Source organism: Lineus longissimus, chromosome 11, assembly GCF_910592395.1.
Source record: "Lineus longissimus chromosome 11, tnLinLong1.2, whole genome shotgun sequence".
Taxonomy (NCBI): domain Eukaryota; kingdom Metazoa; phylum Nemertea; class Pilidiophora; order Heteronemertea; family Lineidae; genus Lineus; species Lineus longissimus.
Window position 1 is genome coordinate 1674431 of NC_088318.1, and position 20495 is coordinate 1694925.

The window sequence follows — 20495 nt, forward strand, 5'->3', positions numbered from 1 at the left end:
GTCACGAAATCAGATTCAACACCCACGCCCCCTGTGGACTTAAAAGGAACCAAATTGTACTTGAAGCCCAGAAGTCTATTAGTTTGAGTGGCAACCTGTAGATGGCTTCCCAATCGCATTTGAGATCGTCAATGATGAACGAGTTCTAACTGTGGTATTGACTGCTGGACAGTTTCTTGTTGGCCAAGGGCAATAATGGAATATTTCATCAGCTTCGGCATTCTGACGAGTGCTACAGACCAGACCTGTGCTGCACTAGGCAATAGTGTATTTGGGGAACAACCCATCCAGAAGACAGATCAGTGCTTGCTCTGGGTGATGGCGTATTGGGGAACAACCCATGATTGTATCACAAGGCAATGCAAAGGTGAGCGCAGGTGGCCACGACACCAGTCAGGGGGCAGAAGAGAGTGATGTGCTTCGCAAATGGAAACCACCGACCAATCTGCAGGGCTAATGGAGTTGATACAATTGATCGACCTGTGGTACCTCATCTGCCAGGGACAATATCATGACTTTATTTGGTAGAGCCATCCTGCTGTAAAACCTGTCAAGAGGCCCAGCCTGACCATGGATGGTCTTCATGAAAGAACTACGCCATCGCCATCTTCAGGGCAAGGGAGGAACTGAAAAGACTAAACGGTCTTTTTAGTTCCTGCCGTGCCCTGAAGATGGCGATGGCGCAGTTCAGATCATGCACCTTGGACAAAGTGAGGACTTCCTTGCTTTTGGTAGACATTACACAGTACACTTGAAGACAGGCACAACCTGACTGTTGAGACAACTCACGTACCTCGGACAACAATGTCCTTTTCGAGCTTTTCATTTCCAGGGTAAGCGACCATTCCAAATGTTAATCTGCTTCAGCTGGTACATATCAATGGGTTCTCAAGAGTGTGTGATCGTTTTCAATCTGGCTTTAAACAATTCATAGCCAAAACAAGAAAAAGAATGAAAAAAGACATCAATTATCAAGAGTAGTAATCTTTATTTCTCAAATTTACAGATGAGACAGTAATGAAATGCATATAAAACCAGCTACTGGCAGTGTGCACTATTTTGCCATGAAATCAAAAAGTATATGAGAAATATGGTTTAATGGTAGTACAAAGATGTCTCTGTATAAAATACATTCTGTTTTCTACAAGACATCAATGGATTACCCAAACCTGACAGACATCTTCATGTGTATGGGTGCCCAATTTCAATGAGAGGTATTCAACGGAATGTGTCATAAAGCTGTAATGACATTGGCATCCGACACTGTTTCAGACAAAATAGCGAAGCACATTTTAGAAAGTCTGCATGCACAACTTGCACCAAAGCCTACAGTACTGCACATGTACTGTTACTGACGCAAAGAAATCAATAGTCATAGTCATAGTCCAGTCATGTTTTCCAAACTGTGGACCATATCAGTTCATGAGCACTTCCAACTGTACGAGTCTTGAGTTCGTGTCCCCCGGCATCCGATACGGAATCATCCCAGCGAATGTGATCAGGGCTCGGGCTTGTCTGCGCAGCTGATTGAGATACTGCAAGAGACAGGGAAAGGTGTGGACAGTTGAGTTATTAACACCTTCAGCGCCGAACCACGTAGATCAACGTGGCACAAATCCCCCTCCCCTTTGAGCTGGTTATCGGAGTCTCAAGGACTTCATGAAAGAACTATGCCATCGCCATCTTCAGGGTACGGTAGGAACTGAAAAGACCGATTAGTCTTTACAGTTTATCCTTTGCCCTGAAGATGGCGATGGCGTAGTTCTTTTTAAAGTTCTGAACTACGCCATCGCCATCGCCATCTTCAGGGTACGGCAGGAACTGAAAAGACCGATTAGTCTTTACAGTTTGTCACTTCCCCTGAAGATGGCGATGGCGTAGTTCTATCATGAAGTCCAAGAGATTCCGATAACCACCTCAGAGGGGGGATTTGGGCCGCGGAGATCTGCGTGGTTCGGCGCTGAAGGTGTTTAAAAAGTCAATTGAAGGCATATAAAGGTACACCCAAGTGACGTGACCAATTGTCTTACACCCAACTCGCACTATAAGAACACAAGCCTGTACTTATTTTATTAGCTTTAAGTTACATATTTGCAAAATCTCAGAAGGAATTTGGGCTGCCTTTTATTCTCACTTACCGAGTCCTGACCACCGTCGTCTCGGCCGAATGTGGACTTGGACAACAGAGGGCTCTGGAAGCCTGACGATCGAACCTTCTTGGATTGGAGATAGAGAATATTCATCGTCGCCAGTAGCACATCTGGAAGACTTCGGCGGATCTCATCCGTATAATGCTTGAAGTTGTTCACCAATCTCTCCACTGTTTCTGTTGTTGTTGGCAGAAGTTTCAGCTGTACAATTGTCTGGAAAAGTCAAATTACTGGTAATGATGTGCAAAACTGACCATACATGTATATTTCAATACAATTTTCAAACTTGTAAAAAACATTCAAGTTTGATTGATAAGTGTTTTTGGGCGGAGATGCTGTTCATACAAAAGCCTTGCTCAATATCAACGTCTTCAAAAGGTCAAATCAAGATATTTCGATCTGCTGGTTTGGAAGTTTTTCCAATATCAATATGGTAAATTGTCGCAGTACTACATGTAACTGTTGAGTAAATAGGCATCGATCTACTTAAACACAATAAGTGGTACTACTGGCACATTCTCAGATCCTTTTCAAACTGAATCTTTCACACTCACATCCATGGCTTGGTCCAAATGCTGCGCATGATATTCATCAAAGAACGTCATCAAATCCAATAACAAGTAAAACGTGCATGTGGTCGACCTGGTACCTTCCTGTCCGAGGGAACGATATCTCTCTGCTATGGCCACAGCCAGTGCCTTCAGCCGGTCTCTGGCAGACTGAGGAGTAGGAGCCTGTGACAGCACCTGGGTTAGGAGCTTGTTCAACAGCTCAAGAACTTTCTCATGATTCTGAAATCAAAGATGGTGATCTTTAGAGGCTACGCATGTTGGTATAAACTGATAGTCTGAGTACTGTACGCCAGAGAGGGATTCATGTACATGTAAGGGGAAGGATTTACTAACTTGTTTTATTGAATGCAAATCTTACAGCAGATTTTGACTCAAAGCACGACAACAATATATACACAATGCGGCTGTCGTCAGCAAGTATGAGACACTCTTTCAGTACAATATTCTGAAGTATTTCTTTGACTGATAAGGCATGGATATTCCTCTCTGAATTGCGGACTTATGTTAGCAGCACTTCTCTTGAATTCATTTGGCTGGGATTCAGTCAAGACGTCTGCTATTTGAAGTTAAGGACATAAGTTTTAGAGTGACTTACCCGAGCTAAATCATATAATTTAACAGCATCTTCAAAATGTCCTTTATTTTCTGTATCTTTTGCCACCAGCTCTATAATTTTCTGTGTGTCAGCATTGAATTTATCAATAGCACCAGGCTGGAAGAAGAAGATTTAATAAGTCACCTTGTAGAAGAAGGACATCTATCAGCAAAAAATCATGTAATGTACCGATTTGTATACAGAGAAAAGGCGATTCATTTGACTATAAAATGGTATCATCTTAGTGACTGTAACTTTATACATGTCTTGTCATACACAGTACCACGCTTTTGTCCTCACAGCACATGTCATAGAGGAGTTTATATTAAATACAAACATTATTCTACAAGAAAATTATGTATACTTACTCTTCTGGTGCCATCTTTGACCAACTTCCCCAGTAGCATTTCAAACTCTCTTGTCTCGAGCACTAATTCACTGACACACGTCATGAACAGGTTATCACCCTGGGAAGTCCGCAGATCCCTGCAAAACGTACCACACACACATCGTTAATAAGGTGAGCAACATGTCTTCTGACTCCTCACTCTGCTGTCACAACAACAGGCAGCTATCTTTGTCAAATACAAATTTTGTCCGCCCAAAAACGGCAGCTATATTCTATGACACTTCATATCACTCAAAAAAGACAATAATTTACCTGAGGAAGAAGAAATACTGTAAAGCTTCTCTTGGGTCTGTCGCCTCAAATTTGCGAGTGTACATCATGATTAATCGTGCAAAATTCAATCTCCGCATGGGTTTGGGGTCACTAACATCTTGTGTTACTGAAACATAAGGAAGTGAATGATGAGACTCAACCACTAACTGCGGTGTTTCCACTTCAGAGAAAATGTTCAAGAGCGCCCCCCACTTGTTGACAGTCAATTACGTGAAATGTCTCCCCTCAACCCTTAATGCCATTGTCTTCAGCCAGCTCCCTGAAATGATGTATATAGATTTTTTGTTACTTACACAACTGTGCCTGTGTTGTATGCGGCCGGGCTAATAAATTCAATTCATAGAGGACCATAGCAATGTGGACGGCATGACAGCGTAACTTGTCGATGTGTGCGAGGAATCCAATGGCAGCTTCAAATTGGGCAGTCAGGAAAAGCACTGTGAAGTAGTTGACAGGGACTTGGTAGGCATTGAAGTGGCTCTCACCTGGAAATAAAGGATATACATGTTATGGCCACTGAATTCTACTGCAAATACAAGGCAGAACCTCAATTTTGGAGAGATGGAGGCCCACGTCTTGATCACATGGGCAAAGTGGTCAGGTCTAGTTATCCTAGAGTGTTGTCTGACTGATAAGCTGGCATTTCTTGGCTTGACGCTCAACGAAGACACATAATTTGTGAGTGTGACCTTGGACAAGTCACTTTTTTATACCAGGAACCTATACAAAAGACACCATTCTAGTGAGAAACAAGAACTACTTTTCCTCCCTGGGTGGAGATGGAAAGCAGCGACTGATCCAAGCTATGAAAACATTCATTCTTACCATATTCTTCTAATAACGTTGTTTGTAACTGACTAAGTGTGAGTTGATCCTGTGATGTGTCAGATTCGGTGAAGCCAATCTGGCAGAGTTTGATCCAGAGGTAGTCGTCTGTCTTGTCTGCCACTTCAGAGTGGTTGTCCTGGGGGTCACAACAACCAATCAAGCAATACAAAGCCCTGCAAAGAATAAGAACGCAACAGATACTCTCTGTAAGTCTTTCAGGAACGATTGAAGTGATTCTATGACATCAGACAGTGGTGAAACCAAGTCAAAGTTGGACCAGACTGATGGTCACCCTAGAGCCAGGCTGAAAATATCTGCAGAAAACATCATGTTGACATTTGGGGGAGTAAAGTAGACACAGGAAAGACAATTTTTTATTCGTCAGTAAATAAATTAAGTTTGAGGAATAGTTTGTTTTTATCTGTTTATTGAAACAGGACATGCTGATCTCACCTTTTATAAGGATCTGTACTGTTCCGCACCGAGCGTCTGTATTGAAGTTTGATTTTTGTTTCATTCTCAGGACTTAATCGTCTGTCTTCACCGTGTGCGTATTCTTGTAAATATCCTTCAAATTCTCCAAGCTGCTTCCTGAAACGTTTAACAAAAACACCCCACTATGATGAACACATTTCAATCAATTTTAGGTTGGAAATGGTCGTACAACAGCCAAGAAACAAAAGAAGGCTAGACCAAAGTAATGCTCACACCAGTAATTTTCTTTGAGGATAAGGAGTGTTGAGGACATATGATGCTGGCCAACTGTTTCTGTTCTTCACACAAGATTCAGAAGAAACAAGAATTACGATTCAACTTACGCTGATGTCTTGACAATGTTTAATGCTGCCTGGAGGTCCCCACATCTAACGCAGTAGTAGACTAATGCCCAGACAGGGTGGCCATCGATCGTTCCATCCTAAAATTAGAAGACTCAATGTCAAGCTCTGAACGGAACGACAGCCATCACCAACAAACCAAACAACCAATTACACTCGGCTGAACATGAATGTGGTAGGCCTTTAACAACACAAGTCCCAATTTTTTCAAGAAACAAAGCTTCTTCTAATCTTAGCTTAATTCCAAAAGTCTGGTGTTTTACATTTGTCATTTCTGCTTGATTTTGCATGAAGATTACAAGGTGCAACATACACGCTGGAAAACCTCCAACCACGATTTTCATGTTGAAAATCTCATTTTCACGTCTTTCGCATCAATAGGAAAACCTCACCTCTAGTCCTTGTGTACCGGCAGGCACTTTCACATTGAGGAAGCTCCGTACCAAGGGATATGTGCCAGGAATACCTCCCAGCTTTGCCTGCTGCCGGTTACCATAAATGCAACTCTGGATATACTTTTTATAGCTGAAATATAAGGGAAGTGGTCAACATGTTAAGCAGTGACTGGCTTATTGATTGTGGACACATCTCCCTACTGCTCCCCCTGCAATGTTATGAAAAGCTTCAGCAGATATCTATGCCACGATTCAAGAAGTACTCTGTTATGTCAGAAATTCTCAATCTCCCCTTATCCCTCAATGGTTATAATACAAATAGAACTGTGACACTTGACTAACTTACAGATGTTCGAGATATTTCCTCGCCTGAGTCACAAATGCCATCTGCATCTTTTTGGAGTTTCTCGCTGTGACGATATTTCCTGCTGCCATGGGAACCTGGGTCATGTGGTGAACCATACTCCAAATCTCAACCATGTTCTGAAATAAGAAATAATCCATTCTTTATACCGAGTGTTTGTAAATCCAAATCATCATTAATGAGCTTATAATATTACTTCATTTATCAGTTTATTAGTAATCAAAATTCCGAGTAATTTGGCCTGTAATCATTCAGCAAAAATTGGGGTTTTGAGAAGAAAATATAGTATTTTTTATTCCTTTGCAATCTCACCTTGTCATCAACCTTCTCTCCGACCTGTGCACACATCTCAGACAGCTCTCGTCTCAAGCCTTTCTGGATCACCTGGTCATTGTAGATGTAAACCTGTTTGGCGTAGGCCATCTCAGTGCTGTCTAAAGTACTCCTGCCATTCATGCTTACAGAATCATTCAGCAAACCCTGGATAGGATAGAGTAAAATATTTACAAGGTTAGCAACAATTTGTAAATATGAAATTCCGTGTTAACAGTACTGTACATTTTCGAATAGTCGTCTGTGCAAAACACTCTAGTATTTCAGCTCGACATCCAACAAGGTGGGGCAGAAAAGGTCACAGCCTGAAATCAGGACAGCACGTCATAACGCTAGGTGGCAGCACACTTATGAATCAGTTCTTATTTTTCCCGCTAGGTAATTCTAGGTTTGGCGTTAGGCATTAGGCATTAGGCATTGCTTTAACAGCCCGTTGGTGGAATATAGTATATTACAGAAAGCCAGCATCTTACCTCTGTTTCTTGTGGGAAGTCCATGGTCTCCTGTCCCGTCCCGACCAGTGCGTTCAGGATCCTTTGTTTCTCTCGCTCCCACTCATCCTCCTGACGCGCCCAGTGGTGGCACGAGGTCTGCTCAAATGTCTGAAAACAAATCATTTGGGATGCTACATCACAGAAAACAAGCCAAATATCTGTAATTATCTCAAACCTACCATCTTTAACTGATTTGCAAAAGGACACTAACAACTCTCAAAAGTCAGAGAACCAAGCATGAAAGACCAGATTTAAAGCCATATCCAGAACATTTATTAACAGTTCCACTCACGTTTTTCCTTGTTTGCTCAATGACGGCCAAAAGTGCATTCTCCCTCTCGTTCCTCAGGAAGCCTTGAATGTCTGTGTCTCTAACCGGTTCCAGAGGTTCAAATGTTTTGACGGCACCAAGTGTTTCCAGTTTCTGTGAGATACGGGGAACGTCAAACCCTTTGGATCCAAGCAGGACAGATCTGAAGGAAAGTGAGACTCGCGAAATGGTACCAGAGAGCACAGCACAAGTCCGACATTTGAAAAGTCACCTCTGCCGATACTCGATACTGCAATACGACTTTGAATGCTCACACAAACTGTGTGCATACCAACTTAGTATGCACATGGCCATGCAGTTTGTTAGAACATTCAATGATGTATTGCTTACTTACGCTTTGACATCAGTACTGTCTTGGATAGCATGGGTGCGGGACCAGAGCCTCTGGCCAGCCTCAAGAACCTGCTGGAGATTCCTCTCCACTCTTGGCAGATCAGTTCCCGTGTCCATCTCTGCTGTCAGCTGCTCTGCTTGCTGCAGCAAGTCAGAGAATCCCTCTGCATCAACTTCCATTGTTATTATAGCTATCTTTCCTGCAATATATTAATAAGAGTGATGGAACGAGTTTACAATCCCCGATTACACCCCCAAAAAAGGTCATCGGTTGACTAACGAAGCACCACTGTTCAATGGATTTATAGTTGAATGCGATCAAACTACGTCATTTCCGATCGGGGATTGTAAATTTTAACCGAGAAAAGATATCAATCACTTTCACTTTGACTTTGTGATAGGAGCAACTGCACTCTGCAGAATCACTGACTCTACTCTCTCTCTGCTAGTAAATGATAGGAATTGTGTACATAATGTACAGCGTCATCATTTAGCACAGAGTGTCCCGGCTATTCTGCAGTTGCTCCCCAAAAGATGCTAGAAAAATCCTTACAAATTAATAAGATCAATAAGTAAGATGGTAAAATCAGCTTTTTGTACAGAAAAATTCTCGCCGCCTCCATACGCCAGAACGGAAGTTGAGCATCGCGCTTGCTCAGAGATTGCAAGAAGGAATTGCGGTTGTTTCGCTCCCTAATCTTTTCGCCCCCAGTCGTTTCGCTCCAAATCGAAGTCGCTTCGCGATTCACTTCTGTGTTGTTATTTTCACATACATTGTTCTCGTGGTTTACGGAAAAGTAGGCCAATACATGTAATAGTGTCTAAAAACAATATTCAGTTAATGGAATTACACTTTTTTCCATTACTGTTTGCTTAATACTGCCATATATCCCTTTTTATGAATCAATTTTGAGCATTATGTTTACAACCAAGGTTTCCGCTAATGAACTTTGGAGACGTTAGGACAGCCTACGTAACAACCAACCTCTTCCAGCTGGTTATCTGGTCAGGTTGGGAAGACATTGACACAACCTTCAAAGGGTCCTTTAGCTGTACAAGACAACATTACACTCGCGTTCTACATGGGCGATACAAGACAACTGATTTGGTTGTACCGTGGTAACCATCTCACAAGGACGGACAATGGAACAGCCAACATCTGCCAGCTGGTTATCTGGTCAGGTTGGGAAGACATTGACACAACTTCAAAGGGTCCTTTAGCTGTACAAGACAACATTACACTCGCGTTCTACATGGGTGATACAAGACAACTGATTTGGTTGTACCGTGGTAATCATCTTACAAGTACGGACAATGGAACAACCAACATCTGCCAGCTGGTTATATCTGGTCAGGTTGGGAAGACATTGACACAACTTCAAAGGGTCCTTTAGCTGTACAATACATCATTACACTTGCGTTCTACATGGGCGATACAAGACAACTGATTTGGTTGTACCATGGTAATCATCTCGCAAGGACGGACAATGGGACAACCAACCTCTGTCAGCTGGTTATCTGATCTCACGAGACTGGCATTACCTGACAACTCTTTAAGTACAACTTGAGTACTACTTGGTACCACAGTCATCTTAGAAGACTGGTGAATCCTCCCAAAGTCCTTTTCTCTTTTGCAGAACGTGCCACCAAAAAGACATCAATATATACATAAAAATCAATCAATCTGTCTACAATGTAATTTGGGAATCAAGCCCTTAAATTCGTTGTCAGTCCTCGTTTGATTTTTAGCCGCAGCAGCCAATAGCTGGTCTCAAATCATCCACAACAATCAACAGAACATTGGGTTTCTGGGAAGGTGCGAGACCTGAAACAAATGCCAACACAACCGAGATAAAAGTGGATACAGAATTGTGATGACAAAGATACTGATGATAACATCACACATGCCAATGGAGTATCTAATTGTGCTGGCTCCTCAATTAGAAATTACTCGAAGAGAAATTGTCCAAGAGACATCTCCAGTAATCATATGGACAGTCTCATCAGTCAGTCGGTCCTAAAGACATTTCTAATAAACATGGGGACAATCTCTTCCGAGTGGTTGTCTGTCCAATTGACCAGGACCAAGTATCTGATTTATAGTAGGGGCCTATATGTAGACAAGGCCTGTGGTCTGCTGGTATGACCTATATTTTGGGTATTGTAAAATTGTTATGACAAATATATTAAAAAACTCTTACATTAGAATATCGATTAGTATATGAGGTATCTATCGATGAAATCAAGATCACTTTCAGGTTGATATTTCTTAAGATGAAAACGAAAGAACATATTAGTGAAGGCACATTAGCAAACCCAAAATATTGATCTTTCAGAAATTAGTCAGGTATCAAACTTTCGTTTATCCGCTCAACGTTTTGAAGTGGTCGTGATCGCGTAATAGACGAACGCCTGCTGACCAAATACTCGTAGCACAGTGACATGTGCATATCTTTGCTAATTTTGACTATTTTGCTATACAGCCATGTATATGCAACAAAGTTAATTTATTCTAAGATATGCATGCATGCATGCCATGGTGACCAATATTGAGGATCACCGATTGTTGATGTCTGGGGCATGACCTATCCTCCCATACAGCCATTGCATGCCCCTACATCCTCGAGCTCTATATAATGGTACCGGTACTGTTTACATCAGTCAAGGAGACACATATTGATGGATACCATCGGTATGTGGTCTTGAGAAGCCGGTGTAACATCTGTGGTTGTTTCCCATGTGTCAGTGTTTCCAAACAATAGGCAGCTAGAGAGACCACGACTTTTCAATGGGGGGATACACAGAAAAACTTGTCAATCTATTTTTGAGCGTTTCCAAACAATGAGGGGAAACACTCAAAAACAGAAACACTCAAAAACATTACACCGGTTCCAATGACCACTCGTACTCTGGAAAGAAGCTGAGATTGCTCTGGGACTCGCGAGTCCCCACGGGCCCGGCTATAAAACACCGGCACCCCGACATGCTCGTCTTCTATGAGAAGGAAAAGGAGGTCCTAATCATGGAGATAGCTGTCAGCTCCGACAGACACGTCCTAGCACGTGCGGAGGAGAAACGATCGAAGTACTGTGGCTGTGACTATCTCATCTCTCTCATCATGTTGTCAACACGGTGGAGCAGCCAGGACTGATTCGGCCTGGCTGTGACTTCCTCATCTCTCTCACCATGTTGACAACTTGGCAGAGCAGCCAAGACTAATTTGGCCTGGCTGTGACTGTCTCATCTCTCTTACCATATTAACAACTAGGCAGTGCGGCGAAGACTGATGCCGCCTGGCTGTGACTGTCTCATCTCTCTCACCATATAGACAACTTGGCAGAGCAGCCAAGACTGATTTGGCCTGGCTGTGACTGTCTCTCATCTCTCTCACCATGTAGACAACTTGGCAGAGCAGCCGAGACTGATTTGGCCTGGCTGTGATTGTCTCATCTCTCTCGCCATATTAACAACTAGGCAGTGCGGCGAAGATTGATGCGGCCTGGCTGTGACTGTCTCATCACTCTCATCATGTTGTCAACACGGTGGAGCAGCCAGGACTGATTCGGCCTGGTTGTGACTTCCTCATCTCTCTCATCATGTTGTCAACACGGTGGAGCAGCCAGGACTGATTCGGCCTGGCTGTGACTTCCTCATCTCTCTCACCATGTTGACAACTTGGCAGAGCAGCCAATGGCTGTGACTGTCTCATCTCTCTCATCATGTTGTCAGCACGATGGAGGAGCCAGGACTGTCAAACAGTTGTGTGAGCTCACAAGAGCTTGCACTTACATAGTGTAAAACTAAAATTTATATAATATATGTATATAAAACCGTCATCGGATGCGCATCCGATATGCCACGAGATCCTTCACCGTCAATTCCCTTACCGTCTTCGGATCCGATACGCCACGAGATCCTTCACCGTCAATTCCCTTACCGTCTTCGGATGCGCATCCGATATGCCACGAGATCCTTTACCGTCAATTTCTTTACCGTCATCGGATGCGCATCCGATATGCCACGAGATCCTTCACCGTCAATTCCCTTACCGTCTTCGGATGCGCATCCGATATGCCACGAGATCCTTTACCGTCAATTTCTTTACCGTCATCGGATGCGCATCCGATATGCCACGAGTTTTTTTGTTACCTCACCGTCAATTCCTATACCGTCATGGATGCCACGAGCTTTGTTCGCGTTGTAAAGGTTTCGGGGATACGACTAATGCATGCGAGCACCGTCGGCGGAACCCCAAACCGCCCTCTCGATCTATCCGTGAGGACAAATCACTCTCGTGACCTTCACAGTTACGGACTCCGGACCTCCAGACTTTAGAGACCGAGCTTTTCTTTACCTTACCATTACTGTATACTCGGCGCCTCACTTATATGTGTTGTTTTTTTCACATACATTGTTCTCGTGGTTTACGGAAAAGTAGGCCTAAAATGTTATAGTGTCTAAAAACAATATTCAGTTAATGGAATTACACTTTTTTCCATTACTGCTTGCTTGATATTGCCCTAACAACTTTTTCATGAATCAATTTTGAGCATTATGTTTACAACGTAGTTATTATAGCACGAATTATGAGTCTAAAATGCCAAATACTTGCAACTATTATGTTAATCACTGAAATCTTAGTGTACTAATTGCTCGCTATAAGCTAGGTTATTGCGCCCCTAAACCAACGTACTGACAACGCTACCTCCCCGGAACTCAAACTTTAACGTGAGTTAATTGTAATCTTACCAAAGTGATTTACCTAGGAATACAGTTGCACTTCACTGAAAACTAATGATGTGTTGATGAGTTCAATGAATCCTTCGATTCCTTTGGTTTTCTTGGCGAACTGACGTCCGACAATCAATGACCCGTTGACGTGTACCTGCAATACGCCATTGCCGCAGTGTGTAAACAGATCTATTTTTGGACGAAACTCAACCCCTCACAAACAATGCCACACTTAGGCCTACTTTATGTTCCTCTTCTTGATGATGGCTATAAGCTTAGAGTATAACCAGACTAAGCTATAAGTTAAGGTTGTGACAATGTCTCAGGCCATGAAGTAGATAGGTCTGCTTCCTGGTGGCTTCTTCTCATTTGTCCATGAAAAAGATAATTCCGAATCCGAGTGTACAACATGATTGGCGTCTCAGGTCCTCCTGTAAGGAGGAAGGGTTAGGGGGAGGGGCGGGCAGCCAGTAAAATCACGGGTTTATAATTTTATTTTTGCACGTATTTTATCAGAATTTGTGAAGTTATCTGATGTTGTTCAAAACAGGCAACTTTTCCTTGCACATTGAAACGACACAAATTGATGAGTGCTGCCTGTCGGCGAGTATTGGTACTGTAAGTAGTGAAAGTGGAGAAGAAGAAAACATCCCCTGGAAAAATGTTCGGCCCTATTGTCATCTGACCGAATATGGTAAATAGCACAGAGGCCATGACCGTCAATAAATGTACGTAATTGCTTTCAGAATCCCTTCAGACCAATTTGAACCATAATCCGATCAAATATTCAAATGGCGTGTCCAGTGGAAGAGCGACTGACATATTCTGATAAAGTCATCCTTGCACCTATGGTCAGGATTGGAACATTGCCCACAAGACTGCTGGCTTTGGATTATGGAGCTGACATAGTTTACTCTGAGGTAATCATGATGCAGCCTAGTCACTTTTACACCAGGCGGAGGAAGTCACTGCTGGCCAAAACAAACCTAAATAGGCCCAACGAACAAAAGAACATGTGGTGTGCGACCATGAGGTCTTTTGCTAGCTGAGTTGTTTGTTGTGGCCAGCAGTGGATGGCTTCCTCTGACTGGTGTAAGGGCTTCTGTACTCTATTGTATAATACACTTTGTTCTTTTCCTCTGGGCAGGAGCCAGGTTAAGTTCCACTTAGTAACCAATAGGAGCCACTTCTTTCTCACTGTGCATCAAAACTATTACCAATGGATGGAGGAATCTATTCATTGCTGAAGCAAATACGACCCAGTCTCCTAACTGTGCCTGCATATTAACAGATATTTGTCACCTGAATACCACCAATTTGATCCTGTAGACCCTGCCTATATCTTCAATCTGAATACTGGTATTTTCATTTTCACAGGAAATAATTGACCATAAGTTGCTTCAGTGCAAAAGAGTTGAAAATGGTGAGTCTATATCATTTTACTTTTATGATGTCAATCCGACATCTCCAGACATACTTACGTCCGTCATTTTGCCGTAAATAATTTTTGGCTAATCCTTGGGTAATATGTTAAGGTCCAGAACTTGATTAATTGTATTAAACATTTCCCCATCTTTTTCAGACTTGCTTGCAACAGTTGACTACGTCATGATCTGTGGAACTGTGGTATTTCGGACCTGTTCCAAGGAGAAGGGGAAGGTGGTTCTGCAGATGGTGAGCATACTCACCCAGCCTTTAAATTCGGCATCTTATCCTCACAAAATTCCTTAATCGGATCCTCTTTCTGTGCAATTCACTTCAGTCTACAGTTTACAAATTACATTACTTCATTGCAGGGTACTTCGGACCCAGACAGAGCCTTGAAAGTGGCTAAACTTGTGTGAGTTCTTCTCCTTTCTTTACAATATTGAGTTAAGTGAATGTGGTCTAACTGTCCAAATGATTTATTCCTGGGCAAACTGAAAAGTATATGTCGAAGGTGTAAAGAAAATCAGTGCCTCAGAAATAGAAAATTGTCGTAATGTACTGAAATAAACTAAATTGGGGGTTAACAATAATGAAATTATAATTCCATACTGATTGCTTACACTGTTGGTGTAGCAGTTAAGTCTGTCATCTGCACCAATGGTTCAGGAGGTGGATTTCTTTATCTCCAATTTCTAAAGTAAATAAAATGTCACTTTCAGTGAAAAAGATGTTGCTGGAATCGATGTGAATATGGGCTGCCCAAAGGAGTTTTCAATCAAAGGAGGTATGGGTGCTGCCTTGCTCACTCAGCCGGAGAAAGTACAAAAAGTAGGCATTTCAATTCATAAACTGTTACATTTTGGCTGCGAATGCAGTAGCTGAAAATGCAGTAATTGAAAATGGGCTAGTACGCCAACTTTTAGCAAACATTTCATGGTGTACAGTATTCATATTGTTTTACTTTAATCAACATGATCTATATTCTTTTTTTTCACAGATTTTAACCACTCTGATTCACGGTGTTTCCATCCCTGTGACGTGCAAGATTAGAATACTCCCAGAGGTAAGCAAAAGTTATCCAGGTACTGAAACTGTAGTAAATAAGGTCTCTTCCTGCCCAGACATGCAGACAATAACCAGTGCAGGTATTTTATCTTCAGTTTATGTGTCTTGTAAGACCAACTGTGAACACGATGTGTTGGCGTTGCATGATTTCTCATTGTTTGAAAATTCATCTTTTGCTCCTTCACACTTGTGTGTTTTATCCTTCAGCTCGACGACACGTTAAAGTTGGTCAAGTTAATTGAGAGTACTGGTGTCGCCGCCCTGGCTGTCCATGGGAGACTGAAGGAGGAGAGACCTAGACACAGCAACAACAACGAGGCCATCAGAGCGATAGTCGACCACATCAAAATACCTGTGATTGCGAAGTAAGTCTTCATCCTCTAGTTCTACTGCAAGGCAGTAGTGTAGCCATACTAACCCTAAGTTTGTTCAGTTCTGTCATTGAGGCTTTAGGTCAACAAAATCTGTAATCTGTCCTCGTGTGGTACCAAGGTAAGGAGAATCTGTGTACTAAGTCTAATCATGGTGTGAGGGGCCAGAAAAGTTTATGTTTACTCATAATCAATCATTTACCAAAGACAATGCTCTGTGCCTCCATAGACCATGGTCTGTGCCTCCATGGACCATGGTCTGTGCCTCCATGGACCATGCTCTGTGCCTCCATGGACCATGGTCTGTGCCTCCGTAGACCATGGTCTGTGCCTCCATGGACCATGGTCTGTGCCTCCATGGACCATGGTCTGTGCCTCCATAGACCATGGTCTAGACAGATCTGTGCATTATTGGCATACATATCATATTTCAATATTTCAGTGGAGGGTCAAAAGACACCATCCAGGAGTATAACAATATAGCTGTATTCCGTCAATCGACAAATGCGTCATCCGTCATGATCGCCAGAGCTGCTCAATGGAATGTATCTGTATTTAGAAAAGAAGGACTGCTCCCTGTTTTGGATGTAATAAAAGCATACCTGAAATATGTAAGTAGGAGATCTATTGTCTTAACCAAATCTAGACTGAAAGCTGGCCTAACCATGGCCATGAAAGCATGATTGCATTTCCTACCATATGGTTTTGGAGACACAGCATGTGTTTATTCAATCAACACTCATTTCGACACATTTTTTCCAGTGCATTGACTACTCAAGTGTACCGGGGAATGCGAAATATAACATCAGCAAATCATGCATGAGATGATGGAGAGTGAGCTGGGACAGAAACTCTATCCAGCCATCACAATGGCACAGATCTGGTTAGTACATCTACTGGTAGCCAGTTGTTTTTGTCTCGGTTTCACGGCAGAAGCCTGCCCAGCATCTGTGAAGCAATGGATATCAATGATGATCAGTGCTTACCTTTATCTAAACAGGCAAACGATATTCAAATGTGTGAAATGAATTTAAGTGGTCTGCCAATGATCGCTGAGTAGCTGGTAGCTGAAACTCAAAAGTAAGGCTGTATAATTTGTTAAAAGATGCTATTTTCATTTCAGTGAGATATTTGAAATGAGTGATTATCTGAATCAAGTAGAATCTGAGAGGCAGAAGAAGAAACGACACCTCTCTGAAGCTTGTGAAGAGTCTGACGGCGTTCCTAAGAAGAGGAAGTTAGAAGATGGAAGTGAGGTTATTGAGATGCCAATCTGGCTTCATAAGTGAGTAGAGTTAGTTCCGTTTCAGGCCTTATTATTTATTATCATTATCACAGGTGACTTCTCACGACAAACCCCGAACAACCTTACCCAACACCACGCATCAATCACCATGAAAAATGTTCATCCCTCCTCACAAAAACTGACAACTATTTGGTTGAGTAGCACAAGTGTTTAGTCTAACTGAGACAGTCATTTATAAGCAAGAAAGCCCTAAAATGTCTTGGAAAATTTTGCAATGGTTCTTTTCAAATTGCCTCGATTGACAGAAGAAATTAAAATTTTGAAGATTAACATGAAAGAATACTGTCCAACTAAAGTGTTAGTGTATAAGGAAAGAATAAATCAACATGCCATTTCTCATGAAATGAACTATAGCTTGCATTGTGATCATTTCACTTTTCCGAATGTTTTTTTCTTATCTGCATTTATCGGTTTCAGAAAACATATAAAAACAGGTACAAGTCCAAAGTTAATTCTTCATATGTATACCAGAGAACAAAGCCTCAGTCCTCCAACATACAACACAGTAAGTTATATTGCTTTGCTTAAGAGGATGTGGATTCCCTCTGAGTGCATCTATGATCAAGCAACTACTAAAAACAGAAATAATGGCGGCATCTGTATGATGCTTTCGACATACAACCTTACTTTTATGTGACTACGAAGAACAGAAATAATGGCGGCATCTGTATGATACTTTCGACATACAACCTTACTTTTATGTGACTACGAAGGCACTCTGGGGTATCAGGCAGCCGTTTTTGCACTAACATACTGAAATACCACAGCGCTCGATAAGGACGAAATTGTAGTGAACCAGCGACTTGACCTGAACACCCTTTTTGTCACAGTCATGTTTGGCATCTCTTACCACCAGTGACAATCGGCTGTGAGATTGAAACTCAGTTGGAGAGATTCATTAATGGGAAGTCCTGATTCAATGAAAAGATGACGAAGCAAACACTCGTAGGACTTACACCGATTACTTCCACTTTTCAGACTTGCCGTTCTCCTGACCGATTTCACATCTCGACAGTAACGGTGGATGGCAAGAAATATGCGACAACTTTATGGTGAGCTTTGCTGTTATTTGGTTGAATTAACATTTGATTTAAAGGCACCAACATTCTGGCATGGTCCTAAGTCGACACCCAGTAGTACCAGTGAAACTCTCATGAAGCTTTTCACAATAATACATGCACAGCAACATGCGTACCCATCTTTCATTTTTGCACATCTTTAAAGAAATTGATAAATATGTCTATCCTCCCTTAAATTTGATCATCGGTTCCTATTTTCAGGAATTCATCTAAAAAGTGGGTAGAACAGGCAGCAGCTGCTGTGTGTCTACGCGTTCTCGGCCTGGACGATGGGGTCAATCACACACAGATGTCGAAATCATCTCCTCAAATATATCAAGAGAAGAAACATTCAATAACTAACTGTTCCAAGACTGTGATTCCCAAGTCTGATGAAGCAAGCGACAATTGTAAAAGTGCAAAAAATGTTCTTGAAAAAAATTCTTCAGGATCAGTTTCTGATGATAGTGTTGCTATAAATGGCAGTGCAGAGAAAGACAATTGTACTACGAAAGTAGACTCCAGCTGATGCTGGTCTCAAGAATTACAGCGCAATGTGCACTCTGTAATAATTGATTTCTAGGATCATGATGATGATCATTGATCTGGTAGGAACAAAGGGGGACCCCTATATTCAACCATTTGGAGACGTTGGAAGGACAGGTGTGACTAGTTCGAGTAGTGTTGGTCAGCATATCAAAAAGAGAGCTTTTACAACCACAGGTTGACCAACAGCTACATATTGTGATGACTTGTCTATCGTGTGTGGATTAGGAGCTGCAGTGGTGTAGTGGCTGGGGTCTCCGACTAGCAGTCATGAGGTCCATGGTCAGTCCCAACCTTTGTTTGTCTGCTGCAGGTGAATCATGGCCAAACGATCGTGCAAAAGCTCACCAGTGGTCCACACTGTTACTGCATTTATCAGTGAGATGTTTTTATGGAAGAAAGTAATAAATAATATGAGAAGGATTCGTCTGTGTTCTCAATGAGTGTTAGAGACATGGATGTGACTGTCCTTGAGACTGGGTAGAATGACAGATGGTTCTAACTTCACTGTGATCATACAACTGTCTTCACAGTAGGTTGTAGAGACGTGATTGTGACCGTCCTGGAGACCTCCAAGAGCTGGTTATATATCCCCCCTCATCACAGTAAGATTGAGACACGTATGTGATAACCTTGAAGACTTCCCAGAGCTGGTTATCGTACCCCACCTCAGTCAACTAGTGATTCTGATTGTGACTGTGAGTCCTGAAGACCTCGCATAGCTGGTTAATGATGCCCAAAACCATCACATTCTGGTAGAGACATGAATGTGACAGTCCTTGAGACCGTCCAGGCTAGATACCTCATCACAGTCAGATGGAGGCATGAGCTTGATTGTCCTGAAGACCTCCCAGAGCTGGTTATTGAATCCCCATCTCAGTCTAATAGAGGTCCTGAAGATCTCCGGAGAGCTGGTTACTGACCCCCCTCCTATTACATTCATATAGAATGTATACAGAAGTGAATGTAAAAGCCGTGAAGACCTCCTGGAGCTGGTTATTGATTCGAAGAACTGCCATTCCACATCAGTCTTCGCTGAGACAATGGTAGAGGGTGTCCTTAGGCATGGCAGATTGTTTGAACTTCACTGAGATTACAACACTGTGGTCATGCACGAACAGCCATTCCATGGTCAAGTTGTACACCTGTCTTTGCTGAGACAACAGCAGAGCATGTCCTCATACAATACAGTTTGTTCTAACTTCATTGAGACTGTGCAACTGCCTTCACTGAGGCGAAGGTACACCACTGTTCTTGTACATGCAAGAACTGCCATCCCTTGGTCAGGTTGTGCACCTGCCTTTGCTGAGACAACAGCAGAGCATGTCTTCATACAAGACAGATTGTTCTTACTTCAGTGTGGTTAGGACTGTCAGGTACAACACTGTCCCTGCACATGCTAGAACGGCCATCGACTGGTCGGGTTTTACACCAGTCTTAGCTCAGACAAGGACAGGGTATGTCCTCAGACATGGCAGATTGATCAAGTTGTGGAACTGTCTTCGCTGAGGCGGGGAGACAGTTTCGTCCCCGTACATGCAAGAACATGTCCTTTCTTAGTCAGGTTGTTCATCAGTCTTAACTAAGACAAGGAGAGAGTCCTCATACATGACATGCTGTTTCAACTTCAATGAAGATTTGCAACTGTCTTCACCGAGGAAAAGGTATAGTACTGGTTCCATGTATGGAAATGCCATTCCTAAGATCAGGTTGAGACACTCTTTGCTGATACAATTATGTTTGAGGGGGTCATTCCATGTAGGGGGACAGCACTGTCCCTGTACATGGAGGAACTGCTATTCCTTGGTAAGATTGTACACCTGTCTTTGCTGAAACAAGGACATGGTATGTCCTCAAACATGACAAACTGTTCAAACTTCAGTAAGGTTGTGCAAATATCTTCGCCGAGGCAAATGTTCTTGTACATGTCCTTGTACATCCAAGAATTGCCCTTCCTTTGTACACCGGTCTTTGCTGAGACAGAGGGCAGTGTGTGTCCTTATATATGATAGATTGTTCTTACTTCACTGAGATTGCAAAAATGTCTTTATTGAGACGAAGGTACAACACTGTCCTT

The 20495-nt window shown here is 42.4% G+C and overlaps 2 protein-coding genes across 2 annotated transcripts; one reads left to right on the forward strand and one right to left on the reverse strand.

Annotated features, from left to right (window-relative positions):
• Window positions 1-968: 968 nt before the first annotated feature.
• On the reverse strand, window positions 969-8555 carry LOC135495505 (nuclear pore complex protein Nup93-like). The gene is made up of 17 exons (XM_064784224.1): window positions 8467-8555; window positions 7915-8113; window positions 7542-7722; window positions 7229-7357; window positions 6735-6902; window positions 6405-6541; window positions 6056-6188; window positions 5646-5743; window positions 5281-5418; window positions 4825-5000; window positions 4293-4484; window positions 3979-4105; window positions 3686-3803; window positions 3318-3434; window positions 2705-2941; window positions 2139-2363; window positions 969-1535 (listed from the first exon to the last, which is right to left on the reverse strand). The coding sequence occupies exons 2-17, from the start codon at window positions 8091-8093 to the stop codon at window positions 1416-1418; spliced, it is 2475 nt and encodes an 824-aa protein (XP_064640294.1). The 5' UTR covers window positions 8094-8113; window positions 8467-8555; the 3' UTR covers window positions 969-1415.
• Window positions 8556-12298: 3743 nt separating this feature from the next.
• Window positions 12299-18834, forward strand: LOC135495723 (tRNA-dihydrouridine(20) synthase [NAD(P)+]-like). Its single transcript, XM_064784596.1, is given in 15 exon segments — window positions 12299-12641; window positions 13391-13564; window positions 14022-14067; window positions 14227-14318; window positions 14441-14484; window positions 14792-14900; window positions 15070-15135; window positions 15345-15502; window positions 15951-16119; window positions 16271-16313; window positions 16316-16391; window positions 16632-16793; window positions 17232-17319; window positions 17793-17866; window positions 18095-18834. Coding segments are annotated over 14 exon segments (1563 nt in total). The 5' UTR covers window positions 12299-12641; window positions 13391-13435; the 3' UTR covers window positions 18402-18834.
• Window positions 18835-20495: the final 1661 nt, after the last annotated feature.